This window comes from Vulpes lagopus, chromosome 14 (assembly GCF_018345385.1).
Source record: "Vulpes lagopus strain Blue_001 chromosome 14, ASM1834538v1, whole genome shotgun sequence".
Classification (NCBI taxonomy): domain Eukaryota; kingdom Metazoa; phylum Chordata; class Mammalia; order Carnivora; family Canidae; genus Vulpes; species Vulpes lagopus.
In genome coordinates, this window is record NC_054837.1 from 27,292,379 (window position 1) to 27,316,406 (window position 24,028).

At 38.4% G+C, this 24,028-nt stretch overlaps 1 protein-coding gene across 2 annotated transcripts in view; it reads right to left on the bottom strand.

Moving 5' to 3' along the window:
• MAPKAPK5 (MAPK activated protein kinase 5) overlaps nt 1-24,028 on the bottom strand; it is a 40,804-nt gene that overhangs the window by 14,401 nt on the left and 2,375 nt on the right. For both annotated transcript variants that reach the window (XM_041728552.1, XM_041728551.1), the window contains exons 2-7: nt 11,829-11,902; nt 10,814-10,889; nt 10,168-10,265; nt 8,582-8,690; nt 6,856-6,945; nt 6,014-6,109 (exon numbers count right to left, since the gene is read on the bottom strand). In XM_041728552.1, the coding sequence (XP_041584486.1) occupies nt 6,014-6,109; nt 6,856-6,945; nt 8,582-8,690; nt 10,168-10,265; nt 10,814-10,889; nt 11,829-11,902 (543 nt within the window). The remainder of the gene's footprint in view (nt 1-6,013; nt 6,110-6,855; nt 6,946-8,581; nt 8,691-10,167; nt 10,266-10,813; nt 10,890-11,828; nt 11,903-24,028) is intronic.

Genomic DNA, 24,028 nt, shown 5'->3' on the forward strand with positions numbered 1-24,028 from the left:
CACTTCAAGGCATAACTACTATTCACATCTGTCTCTACAGATTCTAAAGATATTTCAAAAATTAATAACAGATTACCATAATTTTATGCCAATAAATTCAACAAGTAGTCAAATTTCTTGAAAAACGGCTAAAGAAATAAAAAATTCAACTAATCTATATACCTATTTTAAGATTGATTAAATCAGGGATGCCTAGGTGGTTCAGTGGTTAAGCATCTGACTTTGGCTCAGGGTGTGATCCTGGGGTCCAGGGATCAAGTCCCACATCGGGCTCCCTGCAGGGAGCCTGCTTCTCCCTCTGCCTATGTCTCTGCCTCTCTCTCTGTGCCTCTCATGAATGAATAAATAAATAAATCTTTTAAAAAATGGATTAAATCATTTAAAACTTTCAATGAAGATTCCAAACTCTTTCAGCAATTGCAAAACTGTTTCAGCAAATAAACCAGGATACATTTCCCAACTAACTGTCTAAGGTTAGCATTACCCTAATACTCTGAAAACAAGCAAACACACTATAAAAAAAAGATTATAGACCAACATCTCTCTTGTTAGAAATCATTAACAAAATACTAGCAAATCAAATCAAGCAAGAAGATAAGTATATCATGACTGAGCAGAGTCTGTCCCAGGAATGTAAAATTAGTATAACATTCAAAAATCAATGAATTCATCACATTAACAAAAGAAAGAAGAAAAATATATCATCAGCCCAACAGATGCAAAAACAAGCACTGGACAAAATTTAACACATTCCCTTCAGTAAACTAGGAATAGAAGAAAACTTCCTCAATCCAAAATAGGGCATCTACAACACCGTTAATATGCTTAATGGGAAAAGACTGAACATCTTTTTCTAAGATCAGGAATAAGGCAAGAATGTCTGCTCTAATTACTTATTTTTTTAAAAGATTTTATTTATTTATTCATGAGAGACACAAAAAGAGAGAGAGAGAAAGAGAGAGAGGCAGAGACACAGGCAGAGGGAGAAGCAGCCTCCACGCAAGGAGCCAGATGTGAGACTCGATCCAGGAACTCCAGCATCATGCCCTGGGCCAAAGGCAGGCGGCAAACCGCTAAGCCACCCAAGGATCCCCCAGCTCTAATCACGTATATTCAGCTAGTGGGCCTAGCCAGTACAATAAGGCAAGGAAAAGGAAAAAAAAAGGCAAATGTACTGGAAAGAGCAAAGTAAAACTGTTATTATTCACAGAAAACATGATTTTATACGTAGAAAATCTTAACAAACCTACAAAAATCTACTATAAATGATAAGTGAATTTAGCAAGATATAAGGGATCAAAAGTCATTTGTACTTCTGCAAGCACAACAAACAACTGGAAAATGAAATTATTAAAAATATAATTCCCAACAGCATCCAAAAATATAAAATCTAGGAATAAACCTAAAAAAATATGTATAAAGCCTATACACCAAGAAATACAAACACTTCTGAGAAAAATTAAAGACCTAAATAAAAAGATCTATCATGTTTACTGATTGGAAGACTTAATATTGTTAAGACGTCAACTCTCTCCATATTCATCAATAGATTAATTAAACACAATCCAAATCAAATCCCAGGAGACTTTTCCATTTTAGAGAAGTGAATTTTAAAATTTATAGAAAAGTAAGGGGATGCCTGGGTGGCTCAGTGGTTGAGCATCTGCATTTGGCTCAGGGAGTGATCTTGGAGTTCGGGGATCGAGTCCCACATCGGGCTCCCTGCATGGAGCCCTCTTCTCCCTCTGCCTCTGCCTCTCTCTGTGGGTCTCATAAATAAATAAATAAAATCGAAAGGAAGGGAGGAAGGAAGGAAGGAAGGAAGGAAGGAAGGAAGGAAGGAAGGAAGGGAAAAGAAAGAAAAGAAAGAAAGAAAAAGTAGGGTGCCTGGGTAGCTCAGTCGATTAAATATCTGCCTTTGGCTCAGATCATGATCCAGGGATCCTAGGATCAAGCCCCACATTGGACTCCCTGCTCAGTGGGGAGCCTGCTTCTCCCTTTCCCTCTGCCATTCCCCCTGCTGTGTGCGCCCTTTGTCAAATAAATAAGTAAAATCTTTAAAAGATAAATAAAACATAGAGAAGTACAAAAGATTCAGAATAATCCTAACAATTTCGAAAAAAGAATAAATTTGGGGCACCTGGGTGGTTTAGTCAGTTGAGCATCTGCCTTTCATTCAGGTCATGATCCCAGCATCCTGGGGTTGAATCCTATCCTACATCAGACTCCCTGCTCAGTGGAAAGTCTGCTTCTTCCTCTCTGTCTACCCCCTCCCTTGCTCTCTCTCTCTCTCGCTTGCTCTTGATCAAATAAATAAAATATTTTTTAAAAAGAATAAAATTGAAGGACTTCTTATACTATCTGATATCTGAGGTCAAAACTTAATATAAACCTATAGTAATCCACATGATATTGCTGCAAGGATAGACAAAATAGACTAGAACAGACTAACACATATGGTCAATTGATTTCTTTTAAGATATTTACTTATTTATTTATTTGAAGGAGGAGGGGGCCAAAGGAGAGGGAGAAAGAGAATCTCAAGCAGACTCTGTGCTAAGCCCAGAGCCTGACACAGGGCTCCATCCCACGACCCTGAGATTGTGACTTTGAGCCAAAATCAAGTCAGATGCTTAAGTGACTGAGCCACCCAGGTGCCCCTGGTCAATTGATTTTTGACAAAACAGCAAGATAATTCGGTTTGACAAAATTGTAAGGTAATTCAATGATATAAGGTTATTCTTTTCAACAAATAATGTGGAAACTTGACAACCATAAGGAAAAAAAACCCTTGACCTTTATTCTACACACACCCACACCACACACCTCAAATGAATCATAGTCCAAAAGGTAAAAGCTAAATAAAACTACAGAAGTACCTGGAGGGCTCAACTGGTTAAGCATCTGACTCTTGATCTCAGCTCAGTTCTTGATTTCATGATTTTGAGTTTAAGCCCTGCACTGGGCTACGTGCTACACATGGAGCCTAATTAAAGGGTGGGGGGGCACCCCAGGTGGCTCAGTTGGTTAAGCATCCAACTCTTGATCTCGGTTCAGGTCATAATTTCAGGATCATGGGATCAAACCCCAAGGCAAGCTCTATGCTCAGCAGGGAGTCGGCTTCTCTCCTTCTCCCTTTGCCCCTCCCCCTACTTAAGCATCTGACTCCTTCCCCCTCCCCCCCTCCTCATGCTCTCTCTAAAATAAATAAATAAATCTTATAAAGAAAAGCTGGGGCAGCCCGGGTGGCTCAGCGGTTTAGCGCTGCCTTTCAGCCCAGGGCGTGATCCTGGAGACCTGGGACTGAGTCTCACGTCAGGCTCCCTTCATGGAGCCTGCTTCTCCCTCTGCCTGTGTCTCTGCCTCTCTCTCTCTCTTTCTGTGTCTCTCATAAATAAATAAATAAAATCTTTAAAAAAAAAAAAAAGCTAAAGCTATAACCTTTAATAAGAAAACATGAGAAAAATGATGTACATGGGTACAGAAAAATCTCTTAGGAACAAAACCACCAACCATTAAAAAAAAAAAAAAAAATGAGGGCAGCCCAGGTGGCTCAGCAGTTTAGTCCTGCTTTCAGCCTGGGGCATGATCCTGAGGACCCGGGATCAAGTCCCATGTCAGTCAGGCTCCCTGCATGGAGCCTGCTTCTCCCTCTGCCTGTGTCTCTGCCTCTCTCTCTCTTTCTTCTCTGTGTTTCTCATGAATAAATAAAAATAAAATCTTAAAAAAAAAAAATTTAAAAATAAAAAAAAAAATGGGTGAGGGGTGTCTGGATGGCTCAGTCAGTTAAGCATCAAGCTCAGATCATGATCTCAGGATTGAGATCAAGCCGTATGTCTGGCTCCATGCTGCACATGGAGCCTGCTTGGGATTCTCTCTCTCCCTGTGTCCTTCCCCTCTCTCCCTCTCTCCCTTTTCCCCTCCCCCCCCAAAAAAGAATGACTTAGACTTGATCAAAATAAAAAACTTCTGGTGTGCCTGGCTGGTTCAGTCAGTGAAGCATGAAACTCTTGACCTCCAGGTTGTGAGCTCATGCCCCACACTGCGGGTGGAGATTTCTTAAATAAATAAATAAACAAAAATATAATTTAAAAAAATAAAAAACGGCTGTCACTCTAAAAAGCAAGCCACAGTCTGAAAGAGATATTCATAATATATATGTGATGGGCAGAATAATGGCTTCCCAAAGATGTCCATGTTCTAATCCCTGGGACCTGTAAATATGTTACCCTACACAGAAAAGGGACTTTGCAGGTTTTATTAAATGAAGGATCTTGAGATGGGGAACTATCCTGGATTGTCTGGATATATCTAATGTAATCATAATTGTGAAAATGAAGCCAGAGGGTCAGAGTCCAAGATACTGGAAGATACTATAGTACTGGCTTTGTAAATGAAGAAAGAGGCCACCAACCAAAGAATGCAGGCACCTCTCAAAGGTGGAAAAGGTAAGGTAATGGATTCTCTCCCAGAGCTTCCAGAAGGAACACAGTCCTGCCAACACACTGAAACCATTTCAGACTTCTAACCTCTAAAACCATGAGGTAATAAACTGTTGTTTTAAGGCACTATGTTTGTGGCAATTCATGCAGTAGCAATAAAAAGTAATGCACATATACAACAAAAAAATTGTATCCAGAAAATAATAACTTTTTATACCTCACAATTATAAAACCAACAACCAAAAAGCAGGCAAAAGATTTACGCCCATACTTCACAAGAGAAGGTACTCGTATTTCACAACTGAATGTCTAATAAACACTTGAGAAAATATTCAAGTTATATAATTAAGAAAACTTTATAATTAAATCAATAATTAAATAATACTATGGACCTAATAGACTAAGATTATAAATACTAACAAACATGAGTTGATGGTAAGAACCATGAAGCAACTGCAACTCTTAGATATTACTGGGGAATATGTAAAATGGTACAACCATTTTGGAAAAGATGTCCCCCAAAACACATAAATGAATGTTCCTACGAGCTTTATTCATAATAGCCAAAAATGAAAAAGCCAAAATGGCCATCGGTCAGTCAAAGGATAAACAAATATTAGTCCTTTGTGACAGAATACTACTTAACAACAAAAAGGAGGGCAGCCTGGGTGGCTCAGTGGTTTAGCGCCTGCCTTCATGCCCAAGTCGTGATCCCGGGGTCATGGGATCGGGTCCCGCATCGGGCTCCCTGCATGGAGCCTGCTCCTCCCTCTGCCTGTGTCTCTGCCTCTCTCTCTCTCTCCCTGTGTCTCTCATGGATAAATAAATAAAATCTTTAAAAAAAAAAACAAAAAGGAATCAGCCGCTGAAAGACGCTAAAAGACACAGCAACATGGATGAATTTCAAACACGTACTGAGCAAAAGAAGTGAAATACAACAAGTATAATGAGTTCCATTCATATGATTTTCTACAAAAGGCAAAACTACCCCATAACAACAGAAAGTCGATAAGTGGTTGCCTGCGGCCAGGGACTACGTGGGGAGCAGAATAACTACAAAGGTCCAGGAGAGCTTCTGGAATGATGGAAAGGTTTCATATCTTGACTGTGGTGGTGACCATGTAGGAGTATCTGTCTGTCAAAATTCATCAAACTACACTAAAAGTAGTATTTTATTATACATAAATCATACCTTGTTTTTAAAAGAAGTTGATTTTAAAATAAAATGCCTGGGCAGCCCAGGTGGCTCAGCGGTTTAGCGCTGCCTTCAGCCCAGGGCCTGATCCTGGAGACCGGGGATTGAGTCCCATGTCAGGCTCCCTGCATGGAGACTGCTTCTCCCTCTACCTGTGTCTCTGCCTGTCTCTCTCATGAATAAATAAATAAAATCTTTAAAAAAATAAAATAAAATAAAATAAAATGCCTGCACCTAATTAAGCAGACTATAGATTTCTGAAGCTGACTTCTCCCCTTCCCTTTGGTAATACACACTCACTTGTGCTGTCGAAGAGAAGAAACTTGTCTATAGACAGCCTGGTGACACATCCTGTGGCAGAAACAGAAATGCTTACCTGAGGTGCAACATAATAAGGGGTGAATTGGGGTGTCATCAAGTCACCTTGGTCAATTTTGGCAAATCCAAAGTCACACAACTTTACCGGGGCATCCTGAAATAAAACAAATGGGAGTCCTTGCTCCAGAGTTGTCAGTAAACACTAAAGGAAAATCCAGGTGGAAGACAAGTTACCTTAAGCTGTCTCTCACGAGGTGCTGGCTGACACCTTGAGCCTATGAATAGCAAGTCCTCACATCTGGATTCCTCACAATTATTCATACTGAGGAATTTTTCTTAGTAACATAGAGGTAAAGCATTTTTACCCACTCACAGTTAGCCTTGTTTTGTGACCTGTATATGCAATACTAAAAGTACCCCCTGACTCTATCTACTGGCCCATCATCTCTCTTCAATCCAGGGTGCAACTTCACTTTCAGCATCAGCTTCATGGTTGCCAGAGCAACTTATTTGGTGGGACATGGTACATGGGGCAGGGGGTGAGACTGGAGAGGAAAAAAAACCTTATCAGCATTAATGACAAATACAACTATTACACTTCAAGGGAATATTTAACAGCATATAGATTCCTGCCTTTTTAACATCACCTCCAAATCATATCCAAAATCTTAAGTCTTACAAATGTATATCAGTACCATCCAAAATTATCAGTGCAAGGGGTATAACAGAATGTCCTTGAGCCTCTAGCAAAGAAGTGGGGAAAGTTAAGCTGCTGGAAGCACTTTGGCTTAACGCTTCTTCACTATGAATTCAGAGCACTCTGAATCTACACCTACACACCCATTCCCGAACTGTGTTGAGAGTGACAACACTAAAATGCAGAAAAACAAGTCATCTCACCAAAGAGTTATCCTTGAAAAGCAGATTTTCAGGCTTGAGGTCTCTGTGAGCGATGTTTAACAAGTGACAGTGCTGTAGAGCCAAAGCTATCTGGAAAAGGACATAATGGAGCAACCATATCTTAGAAAAGATAGCTCTTTAACACCCCTGGCTTAGAGAACTCAGGATATTAATATACACATCCTTAATTAAGTCAATTAAGACTGTGGCTGGCTTTCAGTTTTACAGCAGAAATTGAGTAAGCCTTTGAGTACCAAGAAATAGAAATGAATTCAGCTTAGTTTAGCTGCAACCTGTGTTTCATTAAACAAAAAGAAAAATAAAACAGTAAAACACTTCTTTGTCAAAGTTAAATCCTGTACAAAATGGAAAGAATGAAATGTTTCCAATTCCACTCATCTGAGATGCAACCAGCACTGCAGAGTAAGCGCTGTGCCAGGCAGCCTTCAGCAGGCCTGGGTTTCCCCCCACAGGGCAGTGGGCACTCACACCTGGCTCCGAAGAGAACTGCACTGTCCGGGGGGCTCAATGCCAGGCTCTGCCTTCAAGAAAAATAGAAAGTCGCTAACTGCATTTTTCTACCTTATGTTCCAATTTGCTCATCCCATTTGCTGAAATGAAATGTCACCTGTTTAGGTGGGTTTGAAGGGTTTTTGTTTTATACAAGATCCCCTGAGCACATCCTAATATTTGAAATATTTGAAAAATATAAGATGTAATTTTGAAAATTAAATATAACAAATTCTATCTGTTCTTCAACTCTTAGCATGAAATTGCCCTGGCATTCCAAATATCAGTTCCTCCCTACCAGAAAGGAGGCATCACAAAATGCTTGAGGTACCTGCACATTGTTAGCACCCAAAGCTAAGGCCACCAGCTGACGTGCAAGTGCAGGTAGTGTGCTGAGGGGCAGGTCTTCTGTTAACATGACAAGGGGCTCTGACCCAATCAAGTAGACTTTGATAGTAATTCTCACTATAAGTGGAAAAAAAAATGCTTGAGGTTCATGGAAAATTTGGAAGAATTTTCTATTTAGAACCAGTTGTGCTCTGATTCCTGCTTTTTGCCTTGCTTGCTTGGCCTGAAGATAAGCCTTGTAGAGTTAGCTTTTCACCTCCTCAAGAGGTTATTTCCAGTTAGATTCCCAGTACTGTTTGTGACATAAATCATTTTTCTAGTAATCCAATGTGATGTCAAAATACAGAGACTATTAAAAAAAAAAAAAACCCACACACAAAATACAGAGACTATAATCAGGAATAACCCAGAATTACAAAGACCCAAGAATTCTATTAAAATCTCATGAGGTGACTCATAAGCAAAAAGCATCTTGTATATAATTGTCCCAGAACATATTTTTATCCCATATAATCTTTCAGGTGTTATCAGGAGCAATTTATCTCAAAGTCCAGCAATAGTGCTTGGACACCACATGTTTAAAGATATCTACGGTCTACACAGGAACTAAAAGATTACCTTCCTTCCAGAGTTTATTTAAATCTTCTAGTAGGCAAGCAATTGACAACCACTTAAAAATACAGTCCCCCCCAAAGCATAAAAGGGGTCACAATTCTCCTGTCAAAGCATCTTTTCTGATTACATAACAAAGCAGGCAATGAGAGATCAAATAGAGCTTTTCTTCAAGCTTTCTTTTATTCCCCCCAATGAAATTGTGCTTGTTAACCAACATTGTTGGCGGTTTGATTGGTACCCGGGGTTAACTTGCCTGCTTTGTTACTTGGCTGGCTTGCTTCTCTGTAAAGTGCCGGTGCTGGCTGATTCTGTGAAATAGCTCTCCCCCTTCCATCATCTCCATTACAATTAAGAGTCGAGCCCTGTTTGAAAGCATTTGATTTTGTTAAGTTAAAAAAAAAAAAAAAAAAAAAAAAAACCTGAAACATCAAATAGCTAACCTAAAGATACCTCATCTACAAAGTGTGTAACTACTTCCTAAGTCTAGCCCTACCATGCCCCTTGATGTTGGACCCCTTGTCACTATCAACTAGATGCTACAGACAAGGAATATCCTTTACTTAGAACTTTCTAAGAAGCTAAAATGGAAATAAAATAAGTTTTGAAGACAATGATCCTCTTGAAGATACTGTACTTAGTTATTACTAGATGTTAAAGAGGAGTGATCTTTTAAGTTATGTTTTGTACTGCATTTAGGGCAGCTAGATGGAAAGTATATTGAAAACGGAATACGGCTGTACAGGATATGAATTTCAAGTCAGCTGGCTGGTGTTGGGCTAGCCTAGTTATTCACTCTCATTCTGCATCTGTCTGTTTCTGTGTCTATGTCTGTGTGTCTGTCTCCACTCCTTCCCCCACTACACTAGTTTTCCATGTGAGCCACAGCATACCCAGCAAGACAGCCATACAGGGTTACACAGCTACTAAAGAAAAGCAAAAATTTTCATGTTGTTAAAAAAAAAAAATCAGAATTCTGGTTATCATTCTTTTATACAAATGCTTCCAGTTTCTATCCAAATGCTTTCACCAACAGAGCACAGTTGTAAGAAACAGTCATTTGATTTCCCATTTGTTTTTACAAATCCATCTTCTTTTTCCACCCAAAGACTCCTACCCATCCCCTTCAAACTCTAGCACCCACATTACCACTCTGTGAGATACCTCGTCTCCCCAGCCTACAGTGAGCAGCTCTCCTCTCCTTTATAAGCTCAAGATATTTTATGGATGCCTCTCCTTGCTGCCTATCACATTGCTATGATGACAGATTTACATTTACATAGATGATAGATTTCATTTACATAGAAATCATACCTTATTTAACCTTGAATTACTCCCTGGAACACCACCCATTTGGCAGCTAAAAGAATAGTATTGATTTCCTCCTTTAAAAGGAAGGTCAGGCTAAATAAGGGCTTTTTGCCATATCAACCTAAGCCAGTGCTAATAATATTTGGTCCCCTTTCACTAATTTGAAATAGAATCTGTTTTAATTCCACATTACATACTTTTTTTTTTCTTTAAAGAGAAAGTAATCACAATAATCATGGTCCCAGAGAGTATATGGGGCATAGCTGAAACAAGACTGGCAATGAGTGGGTAACTATTGAGGTTCAGTGATGGGTACCTGAGAATTCATTTCATAATTCTGTCTGCTTTAACAAATGTTTGAGACTTTCCAAAATCAAAAGAAGAGAGAAAGAGGGAGGGAGGCAGGGAGGGAAGGAGGGATGGCGAGAAAAGGGGGTGGGGAAAAGAGCACAAAAGAGAGGAAAACCCCACTATACCTTGGCCTACACGTGGAGAGGTGGACATGTGGTGCTGACCTCCATGTGGTCTTACCTGGGGCTGGACTCATGAGGAAACTGTACACTGTTAGCAAACACTTCAATAATTTGGACTATATTTGGGTGTGTGGCACACATCATGTGCAGACGTACCTTAAAGAGAACAGATGAAACATTTCACCTCACCGACAGATTTACTTTCTGCTGCCCCCACCATTAGCAAATGAAAAATCTGGCAAATAACTCATTTGTCTCAGAAATTTTCATATACCCCTAAGCAAAAGAATACATTTTACATTGCACATGTCACTAGTATGTCATCACCACACTCAGATGATTTAAAACAAATGTATATTTTTTAGATATCCTTACAGCCCTCCTGCACACACTTACAGGACACTAGCCACCATTCTCCGCTCTTCGAGGACCTTGTCCAATAAGTATAAGCTGAGGTAAACCTAAATACTTCAGGGTATAAGAACCACATTAATTAAAGAACAAGAGGTGGTTGAAAGAAGTAAGATTGACAGGCTTTGGTACTGGTAGATGTGGGACTGCTTTATAATGATAAAGCAATAGGAAAAGGGGTAAATAAAATTCTGTATGCATCTCTGTATTCCCTCCTGGAAGCTGCCTTGTAAAAAAAATAATTCTTAGGCACTTCCAATATTTAGGCAAATCAAGGCAATAAAGGGCCATACCTCATTTCTAGCTTTTGGACGATCAAAAAGAATTTTCAGTGCAAACCGTTCTTGAGTAGATTTCTTTACACAGACTCTAGATTTGGAGGAAAAAAATTCAATCAGAAATCATCTATGTTACAGTGAAAACTAATTTAACACGTTTGTTCTTTTAGAATTGCACTTCTAATCAAGAATATATCCAGGCGCATCCAAACAAATTTGCCCCTAGAGCTAGCAGGTGGAGAGGCAGAAAAGCCATCTTTACCCACCCACCCTGCACAGGCCTCAGCTCCTGAGCCATGAGGAAGCATCCTGAGGATGGATGGCCAAGAATGGCCTCTACTCACGACAGGTGACTCTCACAGTAGCTCTGCAGTCTCACTATGTATATGTGTGTGTGAGACTTTTTTTTTTCTTTTTCTTTTTCTTTTTTTTTTTTTTTTAAGAAAGAGAGATGGGACTCCTGGGTGGCTCAGCAGTTGAGCGTCTATCTTTGGCTCAGGGCATGATCCCAGGGTTCTGGGATCGAGTCCCACATCGGGCTCCCTGTGAGGTGCCTGCTTTTCTCTCTCCCTATGTCTCTGCCTTCTCTCTGTGTCTCTCATGAATAAATAATAAAATCTTAAAAAAAAAAAAAGAGAGAGACAGAGAGAGAGAATGAGGGGGGTGGGGCCGCAGAGGGAGGAGAGAATCTTAAGCAGGCTCTATGCCTAGTGCAAGCCCAACACAGGGCTCAATCCCACAACCCTGAGATCATGACCTGAGCTGAAATCAAGAGTCAAACACTTAACCAACTTGGCCACCCAGGTGCCTCAGTCTTGATATCTTAAATGAGTCTATGTCACAGACCATGTGACTCAGTCACTTAAATATATTTCTAAATGGATGAGAAAAAGCCTAACATTAATACCTCCACTTGTTAAAATTAAAGCTATTTCACAAATCTGGCACAGCTGATGCTTCTAATGTACAATGTACGTCAAATGGCCCTTTGCAGAGTAATTCTGCCATAGTTTGCATGTGGGTCTCTTACCTAACTGGACCACTAATTCCAGCTCCCAGCTTCTGAGTCCAATTGATATTGTATTCCTCTAAAATAGAGGTTTCCTATTAAAACAAAAAAAGGGAGGGGCAGACAATGATTCTCCAATTAAAAAACCAAATAATTGAGCAGGGTGAGACAACCTTACCACTCAGTATCTCATCTTCTAAAAGAAACTGATAACTAGGGTTTTGCATTCTTTTGGCTTTATAATTAGGTATTTTGTCTAAATGACTTAGGCACTGTTTTCCAGCACAAGAGAAAGCAAACGCTTTCGGAAAAAAAGAATTTCTTCAGCTCATCTACAGGTCCATTTGAGTAGATACTCAGTGTTTTTCGGGGAGGGTACAGAGTGTGAGAGGAAGATATTCTTTTAAAATGCTTCACTACTGAATATTCACTTACTAAAATGGTCAGTATACTTTCTGAGGTTCCAGAAAGACTGGTCTCATACATGCTTCCATGATACTGAGGCCTAAACCCTTGAACAAGCTGATCAAATTATTGGAATAACTAAATGATTTTAATCTTAAAAGTCCATGGGATCCCTGGGTGGCGCAGCAGTTTGGCGCCTGCCTTTGGCCCAGGGCGCGATCCTGGAGACTCGGGATCGAATCCCACGTCAGGCTCCCGGTGCATGGAGCCTGCTTCTCCCTCTGCCTATGTCTCTGCCTCTCTCTCTCTCACTGTGTGCCTATCATAAATAAATAAAATAAAATTAAAAAAAAAAAAAAGTCCAAATAAGGTAGTAGTGAATATAATAAGTTTATCTAATTTTCAAGTGTTGTATTCATTAACTGTATTTTTTATAGTTTTCAATTGTTTATTTACAATTTTAATAGCTTTCAATAGTTCCAGGTATCGTCTCTATGGTTTAGTGGAAGTTTTTATGGAATTCCTGTCTAAACACTGTATGTTGAACTTCTGTTGCCATAGGCTTTCAGGCATGAAAGCCATCCATATATTTAAGTTGTGACAGGCTAAAATTCATTTTTCAGGGTTCCACGGGAAGAAAAGGAAACCAAATGGAGACCTTGAGAAAGTAGACTGGGACTCATGACACTTTCAAATTGTTTTCCTGCAAAATCTAGTAGAATCCTGATTCCCAGTATATGGGAACAGGATATCTGTCCATGTAACACACACTCATTGAGCAATTGGTGTGTGCCAGACATCAGACTAAGTTCAGAGACAAAAACAGAACTTCCGCTCAATTAATATGCAAAAATACAAAATAAGCTTGGACTGGTCATCATCTCCACTTTTCTGATGCCCAGTTCTTGATAAAAGTTCTCATTATATAATAAATGCTCAATAACTGGAATGAAAGACCAGAAAGGTAGACTAAAGCCAAATGAGAGAGGGATATTAATTTGGGAAAGATCAGTAAGATCATTACACAAACTCCCTTCTGAAAAACTGTACCTCAGGGTTAAGGAGCTTGTCAAGGTCACACAGTGAGTTACAAGCACTAGTAAGACTAGAATCTAAGCTTTGGCTTCTTCCCTAGCACCATTCTAGCTATTAAAGGTAATTGCCTTACACTGAAGATTAGGGACAAATCTTGCCCACTCAGGGAGATCCCAGGCTCTGCCCCAGTCACTACCTCCTAAACAAAATTCAAACCTACCCACTTAACTTGCCTCCTCCTTCATGTTTCCATGAATGGACTGTTTGAGAAGACAGGAGGAATACAGGATTGGGAAAGAGGGAGTTGGGAGTATAGTCTAAGCTTCATGGTAGAGTAAAATCATTTGCTAGACCTCTCCTTCCTCTCAACTCTAATGAATACGTATATTCATAGGAGATTCAGGGGAAAGAGAGATTTTTTTTCCATGGAATTATCTGTCATAAACAGATCAAGGGACTATTCATTTGCACAGTTCCTGGGATGTGAAAATAACGTTAGACCAAAGTCACTGTGCTGGTGCTTATTCAGATGGTACTTTACCTGATACACAGCCAAGACTATTCAACTTGTAGAGGTTCTGACAAGAGTTTTAACACTTGACTTTACGGGAAGTAAGAGAGGCTCTACCAGGCCTCCCTACAGCTCTGATTTCTGAACCCTGTTTTCCTTACACCTCTTGTCCTCTTTTCCAGGTTTAGTTCTCACTTTTGGTGATGGTGCCATAAACATTAACCCGTCTAAGTCTTCAAGAAGCCCAACTGGGGAGGAGAAGTAACACTCTCACATCTGTCAACTCTTCTATGTGTAGATGGCCTATTTTCTCACATATTTTAGTGACAAAGGAGAATGTAGGAAGGCATAATTCACTGAAGTAAATTATATACTACTTCAAAGGCATCAATGACAAACACTGAATTCTGCTAAAGAAATATAAATACTACCTTAAATTAATAAGGATATAAATACATGGAATGAAGTAATTCTTCTGAATCCTTCCAAGGGTCAGGAAATCACGATCCACAGACAAAACTATCCATTGTCTGTTTTTGCAAATAATAGGAATATTTGTGACAAATACAAAAAAGGTCCAACTACAGCTGTTGGTAAGAGTTATACTTTAGATTCAGAGAAGCAAACGAGTTAAAAAGATTTCAACAAATGGTGCTGGGTAGACTATCCACATGCAAAGAACAAAGGTGGACCCTTAATCCTATATACAAAAACCGAAAATGGATCAAAGACCTTACTGTAAGACCTAAAACAATAAAATTCTCAGAAGAAAACATAAGACACAAGTTTCATAACATTGTATTTGGCAATGATTTCTTGGATAAGACACCAAAGGAACAGGAAATGAAAGAAAAACCAGATAAGATGAAGATGAAAATTTAAAAATTTTGTGCATCATAAAACACTATTAAGAGTAAAAAAAGGCAACCCACATAATGGGAAGAAAATATTTGCAGATCAAGTATCTAATAAGGGATTAATACCCAGAATATACAAGAATTCCTAAAACTCAACAAAAAAACCCAAACCACTTGATTCAAAACCAGCCAAAGAACTTGAATAGAGGGACACCTGGGTGGCTCAGTTGGTTGGGCATCTGCTTTCAGCTCAAGTCATGATCTAGCCTGGGATCAAGCCCCGCATCAGGCTCTGTGCTGAGCGGGGAGTCTGTTTCTCCCTCTCCTTCTGCCCCCTCCCTGTTCCTTCTCTCTCTTGTTCATTCTCTCTCAAATAAATAAAATCTTAAAAAAAAAAAAAAAACTTGAATAGACATTTTCCCAAAAATATACAAACAGCCAATAAACACAGGAAAAGATGTTCAGCATCACTAATCGTGAAGAAAATGCAAATCAAAAATCCAATGAGATACAACCTCACACTCATTAGGATAGCTACTATCAAAAAACAAATAAACAGGGATGCCTGAGTAGCTCAGTCAGTTAGGAATCAGATTTTGATCTCAGCTTAGGTCTTGATCTCAGTGTTGTGTGTTCAAGGCCCACACTGGGCTCCACCCTGCGTGTGAAGACTGCTTAAAAAACAAACAGAAAATAACAAGTGTTGGTGAGGATATGGAGAAATTGGAACCCTTGTGCACTGCTGGTGGTAATATACAATGGTACATTTCCAATGCCATATAAAACAGTATGGCAGTTCCTCAAAAAAATTAAAGATAGAATTATCGTATGATTCAGCAATTCTGTGAGTATATACCCCAAAGAACTGAAAACAGCATCTTTAAGAGATATTTGTAAATCTATATTCATAACAACACTATTCACAATAGCTAAAACATGGAAGGGACCTAAGTGCCTGTATACATATGATGGAATATTATTCAGCCTTAAAAAGTAAGGAAATTCAGAAATATGCTATAATATGAAAGAATCTTGAGAATATTATGCTAAGTGAAATAATTCAGTCACAAAAAGACAAATACTGTATAACTCCATTTTCTAAGGTGCTTAGAGTAGTCAATATTATAGAGACAGAAAGTAGAAAGGTGGCTGGTAGAGACTGGGGAAAAGGGGCCAAGGGAGTTACCATTTAATGGGTACAGAGTTTCAATTTTACAAGATCAAAAAAATTATATGGATGGATGGTGGATGGTTGTGCAACATTATAAATATATTTAATACCAGTGAAGCATACACTTAAAAATGGTTAATTGGGCAGCCCCCGTGGCTCAGCGGTTTAGTGCTGCCTTTGGCCCAGGGCGTGATCCTAGAGTCACGGGATCACGTCCCACATCGGGCTCCTTGCATGGAGCCTGCTTCTCCCTCTGCCTCTGTCTCTGCCTCTTTCTCTCTCTGTGTCTCTCATGAATAAATTTAAAAAATAAAAATTAAAAATAAAAATGGTTGGGGTAGCCCCGGTGGCGCAGCGGTTTAGCGCCGCCTGCAGCCCAGGGCGTAATCCTGGAGACCCTGGCTCAAGTCCCACGTCAGGCTCTCTGCTTGGAGCCTGCTTCTCCCTCTGCCTGTATCTCTGTCTCTCTCTCTCTCTGTGTCTCTATGAATAAATAAATAAAGGTTTTAAAATAAATAAATAAATAAATAAATAAATAAATAAATAAATAAAAAATAAAAATGGTTAAAATGGTAAATTTTGTTACAAGTAATTTTATTACAACTTATTAAATGGAAAAAGAAGAGGATGGAAAAGATATACAATGAGTAACCACAGGAGAACTGAAGAAACTATACACACAATACACAAAATAAGACTTTATTTTATTTTTTTTTTTTTAAACATTTATTTTATTTATTTATGATAGTCACAGAGAGAGAGAGAGAGGCAGAGACATGGCAGAGGGAGAAGCAGGCTCCATGCACCGGGAGCCCGATGTGGGATTCGATCCCGGGTCTCCAGGATCGCGCCCTGGGCCAAAGGCAGGCGCCAAACCGCTGCGCCACCCAGGGATCCCCACAAAATAAGACTTTAAAACAAACTGTTGGGACACCTGGGGTGGCTCAGCACTTGAGCATCTGCCTTCAGCTCAGGGTGTGATCCCAGTCCCGGGATCGAGTCCCACATCGGAGCCTGCTTCTCCCTCTGCCTCTCTCTGTGTATCTCTCATGAATAAATAAATAAAATCTTAAAAAAAAAAAAAAAGATGTTAATAGAGAGGCACTTTTTAAAAAGATAAGGTCAATTCATCAGGAAGATATGATTATAAACATATATGCAGGTACCAAACAACAGAGTTCAAAAATACATGAAGCAAAAATTAACAGAATATAGGAGGAAAATAGATAATTCAAAAATAATAGTTGGGAGCTGCCCGGGCGACTCAGTGGTTTAGCACAGCCTTCAGCCCAGGGCCTGATCCTAGAGACCCAGGATCGAGTCCCACGTCAGGCTCCCTGCATGGAGCCTGCTTCTCCCTCTGCCTGTGTCTCTGCCTCTCTCTCTCTCTCTGTCTCTCATGAATAAATAAAATCTTTAAAAATAATAATAATAGTTGGAGGAGCACCTGGGTGGCTCAGTCGGTTGTCTGCCTTCCACTCAGGTCAGAATCTCAAAGTCCTAGGATTGAGGCCCACATCCAGCTCCCTACTCAGCAAGTAGCCTACTTCCCCCTCTCCTTCTGACTGCCACTCTGCCTGCTTGTGCTCTCTAAAAATTAAATAAAATCCTAATAATAATAATAATAATAATAATAATAAACAATATTATTGGAATCCCTAAATAACAATAATAATTTAATGTTATTAATTATAACATTAATATTATAAATATAATTATTAATATTAATAATATTTGATATTATTGGAATCCTAAATAATTTATTATTATTATTATTATTATTATTATTTATGGATTCCAATACTGCCACCCTCAATAGAAAAGCCAGACAGAAAATCAGCAAGATGTAGAAGATAACACTGTCAACTGTATGTAGAAGATAACATGTCAAGATAACATGTCAACTTGACATCTATAGAACACTATATCGGACAGCCTAGGTGGCTCAGTGGTTTAGCACTGCCTATGGCCCGGGGCGTGATCCTGGAGACCCAGAATCGAGTCCCATGTTGGGTTTCCAGCATGGAGCCTCCTTCTTCCTCTGCCAGTGTCTCTGCCTCTCTCTTTCTCTGTCTCTCTCTCTCATGAATAAATAAGTAAAATCTTAAAAAAAAAAAAAAAAAAAAAAAAGAACACTATATCCAACAACAAAGGAATATACATTCCTCCCAAGTAAATATGGAATATTCTTTAGAATAAACCATATGCTGGATCATAAGTCTCAACAAATTTTTAAAAACTGAAATTATATAAAGTTCTTCAACCACCAATGGAATTAAGCTAGAAATCAACAAAAATTTAAAAATTACATAATACAGGACAGGACACCTGGTGGCTCATGGTGGCTCAGCAGTTGAGCATCTGACTTCAGCTCAAGTCAGGATCCCAGGGTTAAGGGATGGAGTCCTGCACTGGGCTCCCCGCGGGGAGCCAGCTTCTTCCTTTGCCTATGTCTCTGCCTCTCTGTCTCTCTCATGAATAAATAAAATCTTTTTAAAAATTGCGTAATACTTCTAAATAACCAATAGGTCAAAGAAGAAACAGGGAAATTATTAACAGAAAATATTTTGATCTGAATGAAAATAAAAACACAATACAGTAGTCCCCCTTGTCTGTGGGGGCTACCTCCCAAGACTCCCAGGGGATGCCTGAAACCAGAGAGAGTACCAAATCCTATATATACTGTTTTTCCTATATATATATACATGTCTATGATAAAGATAAGGAAGATCACAAATCAATAACGTAAGCTTCTATCTTGAAAAACTAGAGAAGGATCCCTGGGTGGCGCAGTGGTTTGGCGCTTGCCTTTGGCCCAGGGCGCGATCCTGGAGACCCGGGATCGAATCCCACATCAGGCTCCCGGTGCATGGAGCCTGCTTCTCCCTCTGCCTATGTCTCTGCCCCTCTCTCTCTCTCTCTCTCTCTCTGTGACTATCATAAATAAATAAAAATTTAAAAAAAAAAAAGAAAAAGAAAAACTAGAGAAAAAAAGAAATACTCAAGGTAAGCAGAAATAATAAACACTAAAGCAGAAATCAATAAAATACAAAACAGAAAACTCAAAACCAAAAGTTGAGTCTTCAAGATAACCAAATTAACAACCTTTGCTAGACTGACAGAAAAAAAGATACAAATTATTATTAGAAATTAGAGGGCAGCCTGGGTGGCTCAGCAGTTTAGCGCTGACTTCAGCCCAGGGCCTGATCCTGGGGACCCAGGATTGAGTCCCACATCGGGCTCCCTGCATGGAGCCTGCTTCTCCCTACCTGTGTCTCTGCCTCTCTCTCTCTCTCTCTCTCTCTCTCTCTCTCTCTGTGTGTGTGTCTCATGAATAAATATATAAAATCTTAAAAAAAAAAAAGAAAGAAAGAAAGAAAGAAAGAAAGAAAGAAAGAAAGAAAGAAAGAAAGAAAGAAATTAGAGAGGGAGCATCACAAGTGACCTTAGAGGAATCAAAGCATTATAAAGGATCACCACAAACAACTTTATGCCAAGAAATTAGACTTCTGGATGAAATGGACAAATTTTAGAAAGACATATAAATGACCAAAACTCACTCATGAAGAAATAGAAAATCTGAGTAAATCTATAGCAAGATACTGAATTAATAACAACAACAACAAAAAATCTTCCCACAAAGCAAAGCCTAGGCCCACATAGCTTTAGTGGTAAATTCTACCAAATCATTTAAAGTGCAGTTTCTCAAGCTCAGCATCACTGGCATTTTGAAGCAGATAGTTTTTTGTTTGAGGTTGTCCTGTGCATTAAGATGTTCAGGAGCATTCCTGGCCCCTACCTGCACTGAATAACCATGTCTCCAAACATTGCCAAATGTCTTGTGAGAGGCAAAAATTGACCCCTATTGACAGCTATTGATTTAAAGAAATAATACCAAACCTCCACACAAATTCCAGAAAATAAAGGAGGGTATATATACTTCCCAACTCATTCTGAGGCAAATATTACCTTCATATCATAGCTAGACAATGGCATCACAAGAAAACCACAGATATATATCTCTCATGAATACAGATTGCAAAAATCCTCAGCAAAATTATTAGCAAACTGAATACAGAAACATATATGAATTATTTTACATCAGACTAAATAGGTTTTATACCAAGAATGCAAGATCGGTTTAATATCTGAAAATCAATTAATGTTACTGTATACCACATTAAAACTAAAGAACAAAAACTATATGATCAACTCAATAAATAAAGAAAAAGCATGTAACAAAAGTTCAATTCAACACCTATTCCTGATAAAAACTCTCAGCAAACAAGGAATAAATAGAAAGAAACTCCTCAATTGGACAAAGGACATCTACAAAACCACTTACTTAGTCTTTAATGCTTTCCCCCTGAGATCAGGAACAAGGCAAGATGTCCACTTTTGCCACTTTCACTCAACATTGTACCTGAGGTTCTACCCATGGAATAAGGCAAGAAAACAAAATTAAGAGGATACATCCTGTAAAGGAAGAAGTAAAATGGTATTTATTCACTGAAGACATGATTTTTATATGTAGAAAATCCTAAAGAACCTACAAAACAACAAAAATATCTAGAACTTAGCAAATGTGGTAAGGATGCAATACATAATATCAAAATACAGAAATGAACTGTATTTCTACACACTAGTGACAAACAACCCAAAAATGAAATTAAACAATTCTTAATAGCATCGTAAGGAGTAAAATATTAAGAATAAATTTAAAGAGTACAAGATCTATATACTAAAAACTACAAATACATTGCTAAGAGAAACAGGAAAGCCCTAACAAAATGGAGAGCTATACCATGTTCATGGATTAGAAGACAATATTGTTAAGATGGCAACTGTCTCCATATTGACCTATAGATTCAATGGAACCCCTGTCAAAATTCCAGCACAGTTTTTGGAGAAATAGACAGCTGATTCTAAAATTTATTTGGAAATACAAAGAACTTGAAGAGCCAATATAATTTTGAAAAAGAGAAACCATATTTGTTCTCATACTACTCAATTTTGAAAATTTACTATAAAGTTTCAGTCATCAAATTATGATACTAGTATAAGAATAGTCATATTGATCAATAGAACAGAGAATCCAGAAATAAATTCACACTCTTATGATCGACTGATTCTCACAAAAGGTAACAAAGTAATTCAATAGGCAAAAGATGGTGTTTTCAACAAACTGTCCTTGAACAACTGGATATCCATATTAAAGACAAACAAAACCTTAGACCTTTATGTAACACCACATGCAAAAGTTAACTCCAAATGGATATTATACCTAAATAAAGAACTAAAAACTGCAAAATTTCTACAAGAAAATATAGTTGAAAAATCTTATAACCTGAGACTAAGCAAAGATTTCTTAGCTATGACACCATAAGCATAATCCATAAAAGAAAAAGAAAAAAGATCAACTGGACTTCTTCAAAATTAAAACCATTAAAAAGTGATAAGATAAGCCACAGACTGGGAAAAACATCTGTAGATCTTATATCCGATAAATCACTTTTATTCAGAGTTTAGAGAGAACCCTTACAACTCAATAAGACAACTCAATTTAAAAATGAGTAAAAGATTTTAATAAATACCAGGAAAAAAAATACATGAATGGCAAATACATGAAAAGATGCTCAATGGCATTAGAATCAGTTTTTACTCAGAGTATATAAAAAAACTCTTACAACTCAATAAGACAAATAACCCAACTTAAAAATGGGCAAATGATTCAAATAGACATTTCACCAGAAAAGATACACAAATGGCAAGTAAGCACATGAAAAGTTGCCCAACAATATTACTCCTTAGGGAAATGCACATTAAAACCACAAAAGTGGTTTTAAAACTACACAGCCACTAGGACGGCTAAAATAGAAAGATTAACAATACCAAATATTTGTCAGGAGAAAACAAAAACAAGGGCAGCCCGGGTGGCTCAGCAGTTTGGCGCCTGCCTTCGGCCCAGGGCGTGATCCTGGAGGCCGAGGATCGAGTCCCACGTCAGGCTCCCTGCGTGGAGCCTGTTTCTCCCTCTGCCTGTGTCTCTGCCTCTCTCTCTGTGTCTCTCTCATGAATAAATAAAGAAAATCTTTAAAAAAAAAAAAAAAAAAAAAGGAGAAAAACAAAAGCAAAAAACAAAAGAAAGTCCCCTCAAACACTACTGGTTTGTTTGAATAATGGTAGAGCTGCTTTGGAAAGTTTTGTAGGTTCTTAAAAAAAAATTAAACATAAACTTACTGTAACACCCAGTAATTCCAAACCTAGGTATTTATCCAGGAGAAATTAAATATTTCTACAAAAACTTATACAGTCAAGATTTTTTTTTTTATGGTTAAGTTTTATCACTTTGTTTATAATAATTAAAAACTGGAAACATCTAAATGTCCATCAACTGGGGTGAATAAACAATAAAAACATTACTCAATAAAAAATAAACTCCTAAAAAAAAATAAAAATAAAAAAATAAACTCCTAAAAAAAAATAAAAATAAAAAAATAAACTCCTAATATATGCACTAACGTAGATGAACCTCAAAGTATTATAAGCAAAAGAAGCCAAACACATATGACTATGTATTATACAATTCCGTTAATTTGGAATTTCCAGAGACAAAACTAGTGGCAGAAACCAGATCAGTGATTGTCTGGAGTGGGGAGTGGGAATAAAGGCAGATGACAAAGAAGCAAAAGGAACTTTCTAGGGGGGATGGGAAAAAAAATTTTTTTAAGATTTTATCCATTTATTTATTTAAGACAGAGAGATGGAATGTGAGGGGTAGGGCAGAGAGATAGAGAATCTCAAGCAGTGAAGTAAGTCAATCGGAGAAGGACAAACAGTGTATGTTCTCATTCATTTGGGGAAATATAAATAATAGTGAAAGGGAATATAAGGGAAGGGAGAAAAAATGTGTGGGAAATATCAGAAAGGGAGACAGAACATAAAGACTCCTAACTCTGGGAAATGAACTAGGGGTGGTGGAAGGGGAGGAGGGCAGGGGGTAGGGGTGAATGGGTGACGGGCACTGAGGGGGACACTTGACGGGATGAGCACTGGGTGTTATTCTGTATGTTGGTAAATTGAACACCAATAAAAAATTAATTTATTTAAAAAAAAAAAGAGAGAATCTCAAGCAGGCTCCACGTCCAGCACAGAGACCAATGCGGAGTTCAACCTTACAACTTGAGATCACAACCTGAGCCGAAACCTGGAATAGGATGCCCAGCCCACTGAACCACGCAGAAAGAAGCCCAGGATGGAAATATTCTAAAACTGGATTGTGATGATAGTTGCACAACTCTGTATATTTATACACTTATGAGTAAATTTTATGGTATGTAAATTATACTGCAATTCTAAAAGTATTTTCTAAAACTAAGGAAATGAAGTTTCACTAAGTTCATCAAATATTAAGAACTCTGCCATATACAATAGAAGACGAATATGTAAGACAATCCCTAATCCCAAAATGCTCACTCTCCATGTTTAGCTAAGTGCCTTTGGAATAGTGAAGTCATGGGTCTATGGGAGAAGAGACAGAAATGAGAAGACAGAGCCTATGGTTGTTGCCTTGGCCCTAATTATTTTAAAGAGTAGTAGGATGAGATGTTAAAGTCTAATCAGGCTGTTCTTAGGTAATCAGGCAACAGAAGTTTAAATGGGCTGACTAGAGCCCAGGAAAACAGCTTTTCCAGCTGAACTCCAGTGGTCTGACTTCTCCATTGAGGGACACCCTCAAGAAAGCAAAACAACGAATACAATACAATGCCACAGAAGTTTTATTTGATGTGATGTGATGTGATGTGATGTGATGTGATGTGATGTGATGTGATGTGATATGATGTTGGTTTGCTTCCAAGGGAGCACTGCCTATTCAGTACTGGTTGTCAGATCAGATATTTTCAACTCCACTAATTTGTACTGATTGAGCACACCCAAACTAGGAGGAAGCCTCACCTGTCAAGTACATAAAGGAGAGCTAAAAAAAAATTTAAGTAAATCAGATTGGGCAATAGTGACCAAATGAAGAAATTATGACTTTCTTAAATGACTCTCCAGTTGCTATGAGCTAACATTCATCAAGTTCTTATTAAATGTTTGGTATTATTGTAAGCACATTTAGATATATTTGTTCATTAAATCCTCAAAAAACCCTATGAGCTGTGGAGTGTTTTTCTCTCCTTTCTATGAGTGAGGAAACTAGGGGGCAAAGAAGTGAAGTGACTTACTCAGGGACACAACT